The sequence below is a fragment of the Pinus tabuliformis genome, chromosome 1_1, assembly GCF_031772625.1.
Source record: "Pinus tabuliformis cultivar Carrire ecotype Pingquan chromosome 1_1, CPIR1, whole genome shotgun sequence".
In the NCBI taxonomy this organism is placed as follows: Eukaryota; Viridiplantae; Streptophyta; class Pinopsida; order Pinales; family Pinaceae; genus Pinus; species Pinus tabuliformis.
The window spans coordinates 426,287,081-426,303,371 of NC_142297.1; the positions used below are offsets into that span (position 1 = coordinate 426,287,081).

At 39.0% G+C, this 16,291-nt stretch overlaps 1 protein-coding gene across 2 annotated transcripts in view; it reads left to right on the plus strand.

The window, feature by feature from the left end:
• The window catches only part of LOC149213521 (BTB/POZ and MATH domain-containing protein 4-like), a 173,047-nt gene that overhangs the window by 367 nt on the left and 156,389 nt on the right, over window positions 1-16,291 (plus strand). Inside the window, exons 2-3 of one of the 2 annotated variants that reach the window (XM_089392042.1) lie at window positions 51-498; window positions 739-862. In XM_089392042.1, the coding sequence (XP_089248168.1) occupies window positions 65-498; window positions 739-847 (543 nt within the window). In that variant the 5' untranslated portion in view covers window positions 51-64 and the 3' untranslated portion in view covers window positions 848-862. Of the gene's footprint in view, window positions 1-50; window positions 499-738; window positions 863-16,291 lie in introns of those variants that run through there. The other variant, XM_089392043.1, reaches the window with a different exon arrangement.

The window sequence follows — 16,291 nt, forward strand, 5'->3', positions numbered from 1 at the left end:
GATTAGAACCCTGAAAACCCTCTTTTAAATGGCGTCATCCACTGAATCAGGAGGCGTTGTCGCAATGAGGAGAGCTTTAAATTCCCTCCAAGAACAGCTCGCAGAAGCTGTCTACGGCACGGGAATGTACGGCAGGAATCCCACAAACACGGAATCCCGTTATGTGGCAGACACCGTAAAAGGATCCCACGATTTAACCATCGTGGGATTTTCTCTGGCCAAGGGCATGGGTGTCGGTAATTTCCTTGCGAGCGAGACTTTCAGCGTCGGAGGATACGACTGGGCCATTTACTTTTACCCCGACGGAAAAAACCCTGAAGACAATTCTCTGTATGTTTCGGTTTTCGTGGCTTTGGTCAGCGAGGGCACTGATGTGAGGGCTAAGTTTGAATTGAGGCTGATTGACCAGAGCGGCAAGGGGAGGCACAAAGTTCATAGCCATTTTGAACGCAGCCTTGAACGCGGGCCTTACACTTTGAAATACCACGGAAGCATGTGGTGAGTTACTTGTCAGGGTTTTTAGGTTGATTTGCAATAATTTCGTTAAGGTTCTGTATGTTTTTAAAACAAAGAAGTAAATGTTGTATGCGTGGAGGGAAGATAGCATCCCAAAAGACTGTTTGGTTTTAATATCTATGCATCACAAGTTTTTGCATAGGTCGTTGTTAAATAATTCTTTGAAGATAATTCGAAACTAAATTTCAGCAATATATCACATCGGTTGTGCATGAAAAATAGTAAACAACATACATCGATTGAGAAGACCTTATTCTTTACAAGGCGGGTTTCCTTGCGTCTGTTGAAGTGTGCGTCATTTGGCTTGGAGGGCATACTGGGATTATTGTAAGAAGAGTACATTAAACATTAAATTTAAAAATAGACTTTCTTGATGTAAAGAATGTCTGAGTATGGCTTAGCTAAAGAATTTAGCTAGTTGTAAGCTAAGTCACTGTGTTTGGCAAACAAAATAAGTTCGATGATATTAATTGTGGGTCAAACTTGTTCGATCAGGTTTGCCGAAGATCAATGCGAATGCAAATGCGAACTTGAACATGAACTCTAACTAAACATCTTAAGTAGATCCATCTGAAGTACGGATCTAACATGAGCTGAGAGGGATCAAATTTCTTTACGTGCAAACTTTTTTAGAGTGCAAAATACAATATGTTATTTTTCATTGTTTAAATTGTATTTTTGAATGCTAAATAGAGTATATATAAGACCAAATAAACGTTCTAACTTTTACATTGTAGTCGACATTATTTTGCTATTAGGACAAATGTTTAATTTTTAATTTTATTTTAAAGGGGGTAAACAGATGGACAAATTTACACATCCTCCTCATACTGGGCTGTAGAATGAGCCTTTCAGCTCAATCATAAAATTTGTTTTAAATTCGATTATATTCATCTTGGTGTGCGAGTAATTTTGGAGGGTCCATAATAAAAGTTAAAGAAAATTAAAATGCTAGTATGATAGCATCTATGAATACGCTCTACCTCTTCAACCTTACACACTACTCACTCATAATTGCTACAACACAGTCCTGACTCGTGAGTCGACCCTTGATACTGATGGTGAAACATTGCAAACACAACGTTTTGAGGTTCGTTCTCAGTGTGCCATGCAATTCATCCATTGCCACTGGTTCTTCATTGTTCCACTGTCCACACCTCAATGCTATAGCCTCAACCCTTTGGAGAGTGTGTATAGTTTATATGTGGCTCGCTTATGCTTAGCAGTGCTCTATGTACATTGTACAATCAACCTTCAAGGATCATCAATGTGACTCCACAGTTCCACTCGATGATTAGAATCCTAATCGACAATGGGAGTCGGGATTCATACATGAATAGTCACACAACTCCATTTGCAGAGTCAAGATTGCTCTATGTATAGTGATTGTTCATCATTCATCAATATGGGTTGTGACTCCAAGTCTCCACTTGACAACCAGACTGTTAAATTATGGTATGTTCTATGCTTAGAGCAATTTACTTCAATTTCTTCTTATTAGCCCAATGTCAATTCTTAGTATAGCAATCACATTAACATATAAGTAAAATGCTGATAGAACATAAATAAAATCGACAGAAGACAAGTCAAGACAAGAGACACAAGATGTGGCGGCTAGCCAAGGACAAACCCCAATGTAGGGAAACCCTTTGATCAATTCTTCTATATTCTTCAATAATTTAGCAGAGAGAGAGATAGTAAAATATCACAAATCTGTGATTTTATATCAGCAGCAATACAACACTAATCAGCAAGGTCAAAGTTGGTCAAACAACTCCCAATTTGACCTCAAGTCAACCTTGAAGAACTCGGTCTTCAACAACAAACATACGCAGCCCAAAACAGTCCACAATACCCAGTCGAACTGCTGTCAACATCTGGTTCAACTTGTGACAGCTCTTTGGCGGTCAACGCAGGATAAAGAGTGGTCAAACCTAGTAAAAAAGGCTGAACAAAAATGTGGCTAGCCTAGGAGAGGCTGCCCAACTCAAACCACAGTGAATAAAGCCTCCACGCTGGTCAACGTTGTCCAAGTTGCCCACCTGCAACTAGGTCAACCCAAGTCAATGCTACCCTAACCATAAATCATGCGTCCTCCTTTCAGCCACACGTGTGAGAGAGAGAAGCTCTTCTAATGCGTAGGAGAGAGAGAAGATGTGTGGTGAGATGAGTGGAATAATGCCACAAGGTCGCCTCCTTTTATATGAATCGTGGAGGATAAGTTGGGGGTGTGCTACACACTTTAACTCGCTGGCCGACCTTGACAAATTGTCAAGAAATACAAATAAATTCATATCTCTATGAATACATGTCGGAATCAGATAATTGTTAGATCAATCCTACACCTCTCGACGAGAGGAATCCAAGAAAAATATCAGCGGCCATAAATAAGATGACCCACATGGAGTTTGGCCCTAGTTGCCAATTTTAACACTCCCTCTCAACTAGGGAGAACTCCATCTGCTAATCCATCTGTCTGTCGGTATTATCTCTGCCATCAAATGCACTGCCCTGCACTGCTCTGAATTTATGGTATGTTCTATGCTTAGAGCAATTTACTTCAATTTCTTCTTATTAGCCCAATGTCAATTCTTAGTATAGCAATCACATTAACATATAAGTAAAATGCTGATAGAACATAAATAAAATCGACAGAAGACAAGTCAAGACAAGAGACACAAGATGTGGCGGCTAGCCTGGGACAAACCCCAATGTACGGAAACCCTTTGATCAATTCTTCTATATTCTTCAATAATTTAGCAGAGAGAGAGATAGTACAATATCACAAATCTGTGATTTTATATCAACAACAATACAACACTAATCAACAAGGTCAAAGCTGGTCAAACAACTCCCAATTTGACCTCAAGTCAACCTTGAAGAACTCGGTCTTCAACATCAAACATATGCAGCCCAAAACAGTCCACAATACCCAGTCAAACTGCTGTCAACATCTGGTCAAACTTGTGACAGCTCTTTGGCGGTCAACGCAGGTCAAAGAGTGGTCAAACCTGGTAAAAAAGGCTGAACAAAAACGCGGCTAGTCTAGGAGAGGCTGCCCAACTCAAACCGCAGTCAATAAAGCCTCCACGCTGGTCAACGTTGTCCAAGTTGCCCACCTGTAGCTAGGTCAACCCAAGTTAATGCTGCCCTAAGCATAAATCATGTGTCCTCCTTTCAGCCACACGTGTGAGAGAGAGAAGCTCTTCTAATGCGTAGGAGAGAGAGAAGATGTGTGGAATAATGCCACAAGGTCGCCTCCTTTTATATGAATCATGGAGGATAAGTTGGGGGTGTGCTACACACTTTAACTCGCTGGCCGACCGTGACAAATTGTCAAGAAATACAAATAAATTCATATCTCCATGAATACATGTCGGAATCAAATGATCGTTAGATCAATCCTACACCTCTCGACAAGAGGAATCCAAGAAAAATATCAGCGGCCATAAATAAGATGACCCACATGGAGTTTGGCCCTAGTTGCCAATTTTAACACTCCCTCTCAACTAGGGAGAACTCCATCTGCTAATCCATCTGTCTGTTGGTATTATCTCTGCCATCAAATGCATTGCCCTGCACTGCTCGGCTTTACTTTGCTCTGCTAAACTATGAAGAAGAAGAAATGATTGAGGATGTATCATAACATCCTCTATTGACTTGAAGCTGGTCCTAGATAAAAGAGAGTGCCCAATAGCGCTCTTACTGACCCGAAGTCAATCCCAATGAAGAGAGTGTGTCATACCACTCTTACTGATCCCAGATTAGTTCCAAAAGGGAGTGAGTTTTATCACTCTTACTAACTCAAAGTCAGTTCCATTTGATCCCAAATCAATATCATCCTAGCATAGGGAGTATAGTAGATACACGATGCGTCCATCGGTACTGCTATGGTCCCAATCCTCATTTCTCTACTCATTGGCCAGATGAGAGTACTTCCCATGAGTCCCAAACTGCATGGGTAGGATGTCTCGGCAGTAGAAGGATGAACCACCCATCCTATCTACATGTTGCCACGGGGTATCACAGGGGAAGGCTGAACCATTCTCCCTGTACACAGCTCACTAGTAGGGGTGGGCGAGTCACCCTATGGTTGCTCGTCGCTCCAAGAACTACCTCAAGCCCCCGGGAGCTCTTAGAGCTCAATGTATGCATCATATAGGACCCTCATAAGAGGGTTTCTCAACGACTCCCAATCGTTCTCGGTAAGTCAAGAATTTGACCTTTCCTAGGGGCTTCGTTAGAATGTCGGCGACTTGCTCATCTGTCCCACTATGATGGAGCCTTATTGCCCCTCGCTGTACCATATTCTGGATAAAGTGGTGCTTGATATCAATGTGTTTGGAGTGATCATGAAATACAAGATTCTCTGATAAACGAATCTCACTCTGGTTGTCGCATAGGATCACAATAGTATCCAACGTATGTCCAAATAGCTCACTGAAGAGCTTCCTCAACCAGACAGCCTCACAGGAGGCCATACTCGCAGCAATGTACTCTGCCTCAGCGGTGCTCAAAGCCACCAACTTCTGCTTCCTGCTCATCTAGGAGATCGAGGCAGAACCCAAAGAGAAACAACACCCGAAAGTGCTCTTTCGGTCCACCACACTGCTTGCCCAATCAACATTGGAATATCCATGTAGCCTCACATCTCCGGCAGTGTATCTCAACCCATGAGTGATTGTGCCCCGAAGATATCTCAGAAGATTCTTGGCACCAATCCAATGTGAGTGATGAGGCTCAACCATATATTGGCTCAACGTGTTGATTGCAAAACATATATCCAGACGGGAGTTCACCAAAAACATCAATGCTTCTATGAGTTGACGATACTTAGTAGCATTTCCCAAAGCAGGTTAGGCAACACTACCGCATAACTTCTTGAAGTTAACCTCCATCGGCGTAGTCACAGGCTTGCAGTCCACCATACAGAATCTCTCCAATATCTTCACCACGTATTTTCCTTAAGATAGGAAAATCTCTCATGGTTTTTGCCAGACCTCCAGCCCTAGGAAATAGTGCATCAGTCCTAGGTCCTTCATCTCAAATTCAGAAGCCAACTCCCTCTTACATTTGTGAATGAGAGGGTCTGCACCTGTCAGGAAGATGCCGTCAACATACAGCACTAGTCTGAGAGGCTTATCATCTTCAACCTTAAATTAAAGGTTTGGATCGGCTTCACTCCTAGTGAATCCGAGCTTCATCAAGTAGCTATCAATCCTCTCATACCAAGATCAGGGTGCTTGCTTTAGCCCATGGAGAGCTTTCTTCAACTTGCATATGTGAGATTCTCGATTATGAATCTCAAACCCCTCGGGTTGTTCCACATAGACTTTCTCTTTAATTGAACCATGCGAGAATGCAGTCTTGACATCCATCTGATGTAGGTTCCATCCTTGCGAAGCGGCAAGGGCTATGATCGAGTGGATGGTGGTGTATCGGGTAACAGGTGCAAATTTCTCGTCGTAATCTACACCTTCCTTTTGAGAGAAGCCTCGAGCAACAAAGCGAGCCTTATATTTTCAGCACTCCCATCAACTCCATGCTTTATTTTGTAAAGCCACTTCGAGGTGACAACTGTTTTGCCCTGGGGTTTGGGGACCACATCCCGGACATCATTCTTCATGATGGACTCGTATTCCTCATTCATAGCATCCTTCCATGCTTGATGCTTCACGACTTCTTCGAACGAAGAATGCTTATTTTGAATGATGGTGCTCATAATGGTCAAGTATCCTTGATACCTAGTCGACTTCTTACTTTCACAGAAAGTCCCTGTGGGTGCAATATGTCCTTTGGCATCATCAAGTGTCCCCCTAAGCCATGAGGGCCTCTTCCTAGAAGAGGAAGGCTCTCGCGGAGGGGGATCAGTAGGATCCATAAGTTCTTCCACATTGGGCATCGTCTCATCTTCCTTTTCATCTAGCTTCCTGGTGTCAACTTCTTTAGTTTTCCTTAGAATAAGAAGATTGTCAACCTTGCTAAGAGCCATATCTTCGTCAAAGGTGACATCATGACTAATCTCAACTTCCCTTTGACCAGCCACATAGATTCTATAGCCCTTAGAATTTTTTGCTATAGCCCACGAAGCTTCCCTTCTTTCTAGATGCACCCAATTTGCTCCTTTTCTCTTTCGCCACATGAAAATATACAAGACTTCCAAAAATTCTAAAATGAAAGACATTAGGTTTCTTACTAGTGAACATCTCTTCGGGAGTCTTGAAACCGAATGCTTGATGAGGACATTGGTTTTGAACATATGCGACGGTATTCGTAGCTTCGGCCCATAGAAACTTCGGAAGCCTTTGATCATGGAGCATGGCACGAACAACTTCCACATTCGTACGATTCTTCCTTTCCGCCACACCATTCTACTCAGGGGTGTATGGTGTTCTGGTCTCCCTCTTAATGCCTGCCTCTTTGCAAAAGTCATGGAACTCATTGGATTCATACTTGGTCCTATTATTAGTCCTTAAGTTCTTGATCCTCTTTTCAGTTTGATTCTCGATCAAGGCTTTGAAGTGACGGAACCAAGAGAACACTTCATCCTTCTTTTTCAAGAAGTATATCCAAGTCTTGCAAGAATAGTCATATGTAAAAGTGAGATAATATAAATATCCTCCCAAAGAGTTCACGGGCATCATATTAGATATGTTGGAGTGAACCAACTGCAAAATGTCGGAGGTCTTGCTATGGCTTGAGGGGAATGGTCCCCTTTTGAGCTTTCCTTCGACACATCTCGGACATACACCTTCATGCTCTATTTTGAACTCGGGCATCCCTGTCACCATTTGTCTCACATCGGGTAGAGCCTTATAATGAAGGTGGGCAAACCTTCGGTGCCATAGTTCAGACTGGAGAGATGTGTCGCAAGACATGACTCCCAACGAACTTCCTCCAACTTGATATAAAGAGTCAACTCGAAACCCAAGAGTGAAAGCATCTTTAAAATTCTTTTTCCATACACGTACCTTGCCATCGATGAAGGCCACCTTGTAGCCTTTGTCTTCCATTGCCGAAATGGACACTAGGTTTTTCTTGAGATTAGGTACATATAGGACTTCTTGCAAATGAATTGTGTTGCCTTGATTTAATTGAAGAGTAACATTCCCTACACTCTTTATGGGATAGGTGGAATTGACTCCAAGAATAATCTCCAAGTTTGCCTCCTTGCCTATCAGATTAGAAAGAGCTTCCTTGGAACCAGTGAAGTGCCTTGAGGCACCACTATCAATAAGCCAATTGCCCAACGAGTTCAGAGGAGAGGTGGTGGAGAGGGCCAATATCAGATAATATTCATCTTGCTTATTGTTAACAACATTTGATTCATACTTGGAGTTCCTTGCCCCAGGAGTGATTTTGATCATCGTCATGAGTTGTGTCCTTCCTATTTGGACACTCCCTCGCATAGTGGCCAAATTTATTGCAAGCAAAGCATCTTCCCTTTCTTCCACCCTTCGATTCGACCTTTCCTTTGAATTTAGACCCATAATTATTTCTCCTTTTAGCTTGAGAGGAGAAAGCAGTGGGGTTGCCTTTGCTTGAAGGCATTTCTTGCTCTACCATCCTTGTTTCTTCTTGAATGCATCTCGCCATCAATTCCTCAAATCCCAAAATTCGATCATTGTTGAGAAGAGTGGTTCTAAATACATACCATTCGGATGGGAGCCCTCCAAGAGTAGTGATAGTCAGTTCCTTGTCAGCAATGACTTCTCCAATCGATAGGAGATCATTCTTGATCTCAGTGATCCTTAAGAAGTAGGATTGAATATCCTCGTCTTTGCCCTTCTTAATATCCTTCAACTTATTTTTGAGGAACAAAACTTGATTTGCATCACTAACTTTAAACAAGCTTACCAGTCTATCGTAGATCTCCTTGGAGGTGTTCAACTCGGAAATGTAGGCCATCAGACGCTTGTCAATAGAGTCCCAGATGATTTTTTTCTTCGCTTTGACTTCACCCTTCATGTACTTGTTCCTTGTAGCAGCTGGGGCATTTGATGGAGGCTCCATAATGCTGCCTCTCAGTTAATCCAACACTTTCTGCTCTTCCAATGTCAGATCAAGAGACATCTTCCATCCATGATAATCAGACTTCTCACGGAGCTTGTCTTTGGTGGGGAAGTGTGATGAGGAACCCATGAAGCCTTTTGACTTTTTCCAATTGTCTTTGGTGATTGCTCTTGCTCTTGCTCGGGCTTTGTCTTCACCTCAGCTCTGATACCATGTTAAATTATGGTATGTTCTATGCTTTAGAGCAATTTATTTCAATTTCTTCTTATTAGCCCAATGTCAATTCTCAGTATAGCAATCACATTAACATATAAGTAAAATGCTTATAGAACATAAATAAAATCGACAAAAGACAAGCCAAGACAAGAGACACAAGATGTGGCGGCTAGCTAGGGACAAACCCCAATGCAGCGAAACCCTTTGATCAATTCTTCTATATTCTTCAATAATTCAGCAAAGAGAGAGATAGTACAATATCACAAATCTGTGATTTTATATCAGCAACAATACAACACTAATCAACAAAGTTAAAGTTGGTAAAACAACTCCTAATTTGACTTCAAGTCAACCTTGAAGAACTTGGTCTTCAACAACAAACATAGGCAGCCCAAAATAGTGCACAATACCCAGTCAAACTGTAGTCAACGTCTGGTCAAACTTGCGGTAGCTCTTTGACAGTCAACGCAGGTCAAAGAGTGGTCAAACCTGGTAAAAAAGGCTGAATAAAAATGCGGCTAGCCTAGGAGAGGCTGCCCAACCCAAACCGCAGTCAAGAAAGCCTCCACTCTGTCCAATCTGCCCACCTGCAGCTAGGTCAACCCAAGTCAACACTGCCCTAACCAGAAATCTGCGTCCTCCTTTCAGCCACACGTGTGAGAGAGAGAAGCTCTTCTAATGCGTAGGAGAGAGAGAAGATGTGTGGTGAGATGAGTGGAATAATGCCACAAGGTCTCCTCCTTTTATATGAATCGTGGAGGATAAGTTGGGGGTGTGCCACACACTTTAACTTGCTGGCCGACCTTGACAAATTGTCAAGAAATACAAATAAATTCATATCTCCATGAATACATGTTGAAATTGGATGATCGTTAGATCAATCCTACACCTCTCGATGAGAGGAATCAAAGGAAAATATCAGTTGTCATAAATAAGATGACCCACATGGAGTTTGGCCTTAGTTGCCAATTTTAACACAGACTCTAGTCACTCAACTTGATTGAGATTCGAAGATAGGACTCATACAATCTACTATATACAGTTTCTAGAATTCACTATTTCAATTCCAGCTTGTAGTGTTCACTGTTTAGGTGCTTTTTTATTAGGTAACTGCATATTTTAATTTTAGTTTTTAGATGACATTAGATAAATATCTGTGTCTCACTACTCACTAGCGTAGAACCTTGGTCCTTTTAGAGTTTCATGATTTACAACTAATTTAAATGAATGAAAATAAAATAAAAATGCAGAACTTTCAAATTTCGTTCAATGGCATCTCCAAAATCAGTTGTTGTTGCATGGAAATATGTCAAAAGAGAAGGGGAAGATCTTCCATGTTAGTTATGTGGACATCGATTCATTGGTGGATCACTTTCTTAGTATTAGCAATGGAAGTGAAGGTGGTGTTGAAGGGTGCTCTAAGATTTTCGAGGAGCAAAAAAATGCAAAGGAGAAATTATTACAGTTCAAAGATAGAAAGGGAAAAAAGAGCTTAGAAGGGGCAACGAATTGAGAGGGAGGTTACCATTTCTTCCTCAAACACTACTACCCTATCAAAAAAAGGTGGAACCACAACATTTAATCAATTCTGGAAACTTGTGAAGAGATAATAACTTAATGATGCTAAGACTCTTTAAGGAGCTTTTAATACTCTTTAACCTAAACCAACTTTTTTGTCACTTTGTCTTTTGTTTTCTTTAGCAAAGTTGTCCTTAAAGCCTCAGGCCTGAGAGGAACACAGCCATTGCCAAAACCAATAGCCTTTTTAAATACATTTTTAAAATACAAAGTCTTGGCCACATTAAAGGGAATTGCACACACATATATATTTTTTTTGCATTAGCATCATCAACTTCTTGTCTCTCCATAGGTTTCCATAATTGATTTAATATTGTGGTGCCATCTTTATTTTTTGCTGGGGTACAACTTGATCCACCAATGACTGAAGTAGAATGAATGGTGTTTGAGGAAGACAGGGCAATCTCCCTCTCAATTTGCTGCCTCTTCTCCCTTTTTCCTCTTTCCATATTTGAACTATAATAGTATTTCTCCACTACATTTTTTTCTCCTTGGATATCTTAGAGCAACCTTCAACACCACCTCTTTTTCCATTGCTAATGCTAAATTGGTAATCCACTGCTCTAGGTAAAGAGCCATTGAATTGATGTCCACATAATTGAAATAGAAAATTTTTTCTTTCTCTTTTGATATTTCTAGGCAACAACAATTGATTTTGGAGGTGCCATTGAATGAAGCATGAAGGTTCTGCATTTTTAATTTTAATCTTATTTACATTTAAATTATTTTTAAAGCATGAAACTTTAAAAGGACCAAGGTTTTAAGCTAGTGAGCAGTGAGACACAAAGATCTATCTAGTATCATCTAAATACTAAATTTAAAATATGCACATTAACTAATAAAAATGCCTGAACATTGAATAATGAACACTGGAAGTTTGGAACTAAAATAGAGAATCTAGGAAACATGTAGGCTGTAGGATGTATGAGTCCTATTGCCAAATCATGATCGGGTGGAGTGACTGGAGTCGGGTCCTTGTGTGGAGACTTGGACTCATGATTCACATTGATGAATTGTGAACCGTCACTATACATAGAGCAATCTTGACTCTACAAATGGAGTTGTGTAGTTATGCCAATATGAGTCTCGACTCCTATCACTGATCGAGTCGAGTTTGGTTGTTGGGTGAAACTGTGGGGTAATGTTGATAAGCCTTGAAGGTTGACTGTACAGTGTACAAAGAACAATGTTGAGCGAGTTGCAGATAAATTGTACACAATCTACAGAGGGTTGAGGATATATCGCTGAGTTGCGGATAGTGGAAAGATGAAAAACTAGTGTTAGTGGATAAGTCACACTAGCATAATGAGCATGAGACTCGAAAGGTTGTGTTTGCAATGCCACACTGTTGTTGTCAGGGGTCAAGTCGGGGGTGTGTTGTAGTGGTTGTGAGTGAGCAGTGTGCGAGTTTGAAGAGGTAGAGAAAGTGCGTAGATGCTATCATGCTAGTTTTTTTTTATTATTTTATTATTTATTTTTAATTATTATGAATCTTCCGAAATTACCCACACAAACGAAATCCAGACCAATTTAGTTGAATTTAAAATGAAATTTATGATTTAGTTCGAGATTGTGTTCGCATTTGGGTTCATGTTCGTGTTGATGTTTGATAAACATGATCGAACAAGTTCGGCCCATAGTTAAATTCGGGGAACTTCATCAATTTTGTTCGATAAACACAATGACTTAGGTGATAACCAATCAATTTTCAGTCAAACGTTGCTATTCATTTGAATACAATTACATGGAAATGTCTTCAAGTATGTTTTAGGAATTGTAGGTGCATTCCAGCCTTGAGTTTGTAGGTGTCCCCAACCCTTGTGCATACTACAGATGATAGTCTATGATATGCGCTTCTTTGTTTATCTTTACATTTATTATTACCTTTATTTTGTGTAGTGGTAATGTACATTTTGGCTACAAGGATTTTATATGTGGTATTGGAACCTTGATTAGTTTTTGTTTTCCTGTTGTTTTGGAAAGAAAAAAGAGTAGTGGTTTTGGCATAGGAGGGTTTCAACATTTAAAGACCTTTTGAAAAATTTCCACAGATTTTGAAGCAATTGATTGTAGATCTAGAGAGAGCTTAAAAATTAGATGTTTAAAAAAAAATCCAATCGGAAGTTGAATGATTGAGATAATGTCGCTTGAAAAAAGGGCTACTTTTGGCATATCAACACCATCATCATAGGCTCTCACGTGATATAGATGTTCGTGTTATTATGTTTCTCCATTTGGAGTTAGTCAGACTCTACCACATCAGCTACTGGTTAAATATATTTAAATTCTACAAAATAAACTCCTTGTGTAATTATCGAGGTTCCAAAACATCTTCTTTGGCTTCAAACAAAGAGGAAGGAAGCAATATCATATGCATTGATGCATCAAATTTGTAGCCTTTTAAAAATTACATGTTTGATTCTTATGCATATAGGACATAAACAATTTTCCTATTCAAATTGCTTGAGCATGATAGAATGTTTTACACCGAGGTCAAGCACTTCCCTACCTATTTTTGGCTACCTAAGACTCGAGGCCATGCGAAGATTCCAACTGCCCAATCCTAAAAGGTTTCTTTTTTACTTTGTTGGAAAGGGTGTTCCATTGGATCAACAAAAAGTGGGGACATTTTCTTCTAAACATCCATGAAATAATAAGAACTTGTAGTTTTCTTTGCTGAAAGGAAAAATCTCGTAGAATCCCCCTCTCTTCCTTGGAAATTTTCTACAATCATTGGCCACAATATCAGTTGGTAAGCCATGGATACTTGACTAGTCTTAAACCTCAGAGAGACTTGAACTATGGACTTGACAATGAACGTGTTAAATTTCCTTAATCCTAATAAACAGGCAAGATATTTCCTATTAATTCCTTCATATAAATTAAACTAAACTGCAAATTACTGAATAAATTGCACAACTGGGATTTTAACAATAAATAAAATGAAAATCTACGGAAGCAGTTAGACATCAACTTCACAAATGCACATAGAAATTTTTGCCCTTAAATCAGCTTCTTATTAATTAAGATCAAGACTTACAAGGGCTTTCCCAACTTGTGAAATAGTTTGCCAACTGAGAAAATTACAAACGATAGAAAAAAATCGGGAAAACTACCCTCAGAGTTTTTTGTTTTGTTTTGTTTTTTATTTAATTCTATTGATTGTTTGTTTGTTTAATTATACTTTCCACAGATTTTGAAGCAATTGATTGTAGATCTAGAAAGCACTTAAACATTAGATGTTTAGAAAAAAATCCAATCGGAAGTTGAATGATTGAGATAATGTCGCTTGAAAAAAGGGCCACTTTTGGCATATCAACACCATCATCATAGGCTCTCACTTGATATAGATATTCATGTTATTATGTTTCTCCATTTGGAGTTAGTCAGACTCTACCACATCAGCTATTGGTTAAATATATTTAAATTCTACAAAATAAACTCCTTGTGTAATTATCGAGGTTCCAAAACATCTTCTTTGGCTTCAAACAAAGAGGAAGGAATCAATATCATATGCATTGATGCATCAAATTTGTAGCCTTTTAAAAATTACATGTTTGATTCTTATGCATATAGGACAAACAATTTTCCTATTCAAATTGCTTGAGCATGATAGAATGTTTTACACCGAGGTCAAGCACTGCACTACCTATTTTTGGCTACCTAAGACTCGAGGCCATGCGAAGATTCCAACTGCCCAATCCTAAAAGGTTTCTTTTTTTACTTTGTTGGAAAGGGTGTTCCATTGGATCAACAAAAAGTGGGGACATTTTCTTCTAAACATCCATGAAATAATAAGAACTTGTAGTTTTCTTTGCTGAAAGGAAAAATCTCGTAGAATCCCCCTCTTTTCCTTGGAAATTTTCTACAATCATTGGCCACAATATCAGTTGGTAAGCCATGGATACTCGACTAGTCTTAAACCTCAGAGAGACTTGAACTATGGACTTGACAATGAACTTGTTAAATTTCCTTAATCCTAATAAACAGGCAAGATATTTTCTATTAATTCCTTCATATAAATTAAACTAAACTGCAAATTACTGAATAAATTGCACAACTGGGATTTTAACAATAAATAAAATGAAAATCTACGGAAGCAGTTAGACATCAACTTCACAAATGCACATAGAAATTTTTGCCCTTAAATTAGCTTCTCATTAATTAAGATCAAGACTTACCAGGGCTTTCCCAACTTGCGAAATAGTTTGCCAACTGAGAAAATTACAAACAATAGAAAAAAAACGGGAAAACTACCCTCAGAGTTTTTTGTTTTGTTTTGTTTTCTATTTAATTCTATTGATTGTTTGCTTGTTTAATTATACTTGCTCGGCATGCTGCCCATGTCATTGTACAACCTATTTGAGGCCCTGTATGGTTTCCTTCGCTAATGTATGGCCTACCTATGGCCTATTCTTGGTTGGCAGCGTCTATACGACCTACCTGTGCAGTTTGTACTTCGCTTATGTCCTGCTGCAATTGTTACATCCCAAATCTAACTGCCCAAGGATTTATATAGCCTTTCCCGACTTCTGTCTTGTCTTCCCAACATTTCCACAGTCCTATTCGTCTACCATACAATATGCCCATAGTTGCTACAACGCTGCTCGTTTACTGTATGATTCTCTCTGGTTGCTAGTTTACTCTCTTCTTGCTGTAATATGCTTGCATTCTTATTCGTTGAGATGATTTTTAGATGAAAGTCCCTCTTCACCCTTGCTAAATCTTCTCAAGTTTTAGTCCTTTGTTGGTGGGGAATGTTAGATAAGATGTAATATAATTTTTTTCAAGCTCTCTATGTCTCTTCTTATGTGTCTTCCTCCTTCACCTAGCCTTGCCAAATCCATAACCCTAATCTCCAAAGTGATTGATGGTTGAGATTAGATCTCACCTCACTTGAGATCAACAAATAAGATTCATCTAACTCACTAATGCAAGTAATTGAGCTAATCCATTGGGCTTGAGAACTTGCAGTTAGCTTTATTCTTTTTTTGAGTAATTGTTTTTTTCTTTTAGTGTTATGCTTTTGCTTTTACCCGTACGCATTTAGTTTTATTCTAACAAATTAGAGATTTCTTTACATGCATTCACTCCATGCTCATCATGTTAGCATTTTTACTCTTGTACTCTAATTTATTGACATATCATGAAGCTTGTACAACATATGTATAGTTGCGTTTCTATTTATTGACATATCATGATGATTTTACAAATATGTACAATTGCGGTTAGTTGCGTTATACAATTCATGAATTTTGTTTATGTGGGGTAATGGAATAATATTTGCTTATTGTATGTATGTCTATACATAACATATTTTGTACATGAGCTATTTTATTTGTAAGATCATTAATTTAATATTAGAGTCAATAATGACTCATCACTAAGTTATTTGAGAGCTAAAAGGGGCCTCTCACCTCACTTGTGATAACCAATTATTTATCAATCAAGCATTGTTATTGGTTTTAATACAATTACATGAAGATTCTACAACATATGTACAATCTCATTTAGTTTCCTTATACTATTTATGAATTTTGTTTGTGGGGTATTGGATAAGTATTTGTTCCTCTTTTGATGTTGTTGTATGTCTATACACAACATATTTTGTACATGATCTATTTTGTTTTTAAGATCATTAATTTAATATTGGAGTCATTAGTGACTCATCACTTAGTTGAGAGTTAAAAGGGCCCTGCCACCTCATTTATGATAACCAATAAGTTGTCGATCAAGCGTTGTTGTTCATTTTAATACAATTACATGGAGATGTCTTCCTACATGTTTTAGGGAATTGAAGGTGCATTCCAATCTTGAGTGTTTAGGTGTCCCCAACCCTTGTGCATGTTATGAGTGGTAGTTTGTGATATGTTCCTCTCTGTTTATCGTTACATCTATTATCTTCAGTGTTTGGTTTAGTCGTATTTTATTGTTTGACCACTGGGACATTATAACTTATAAGTGGTAT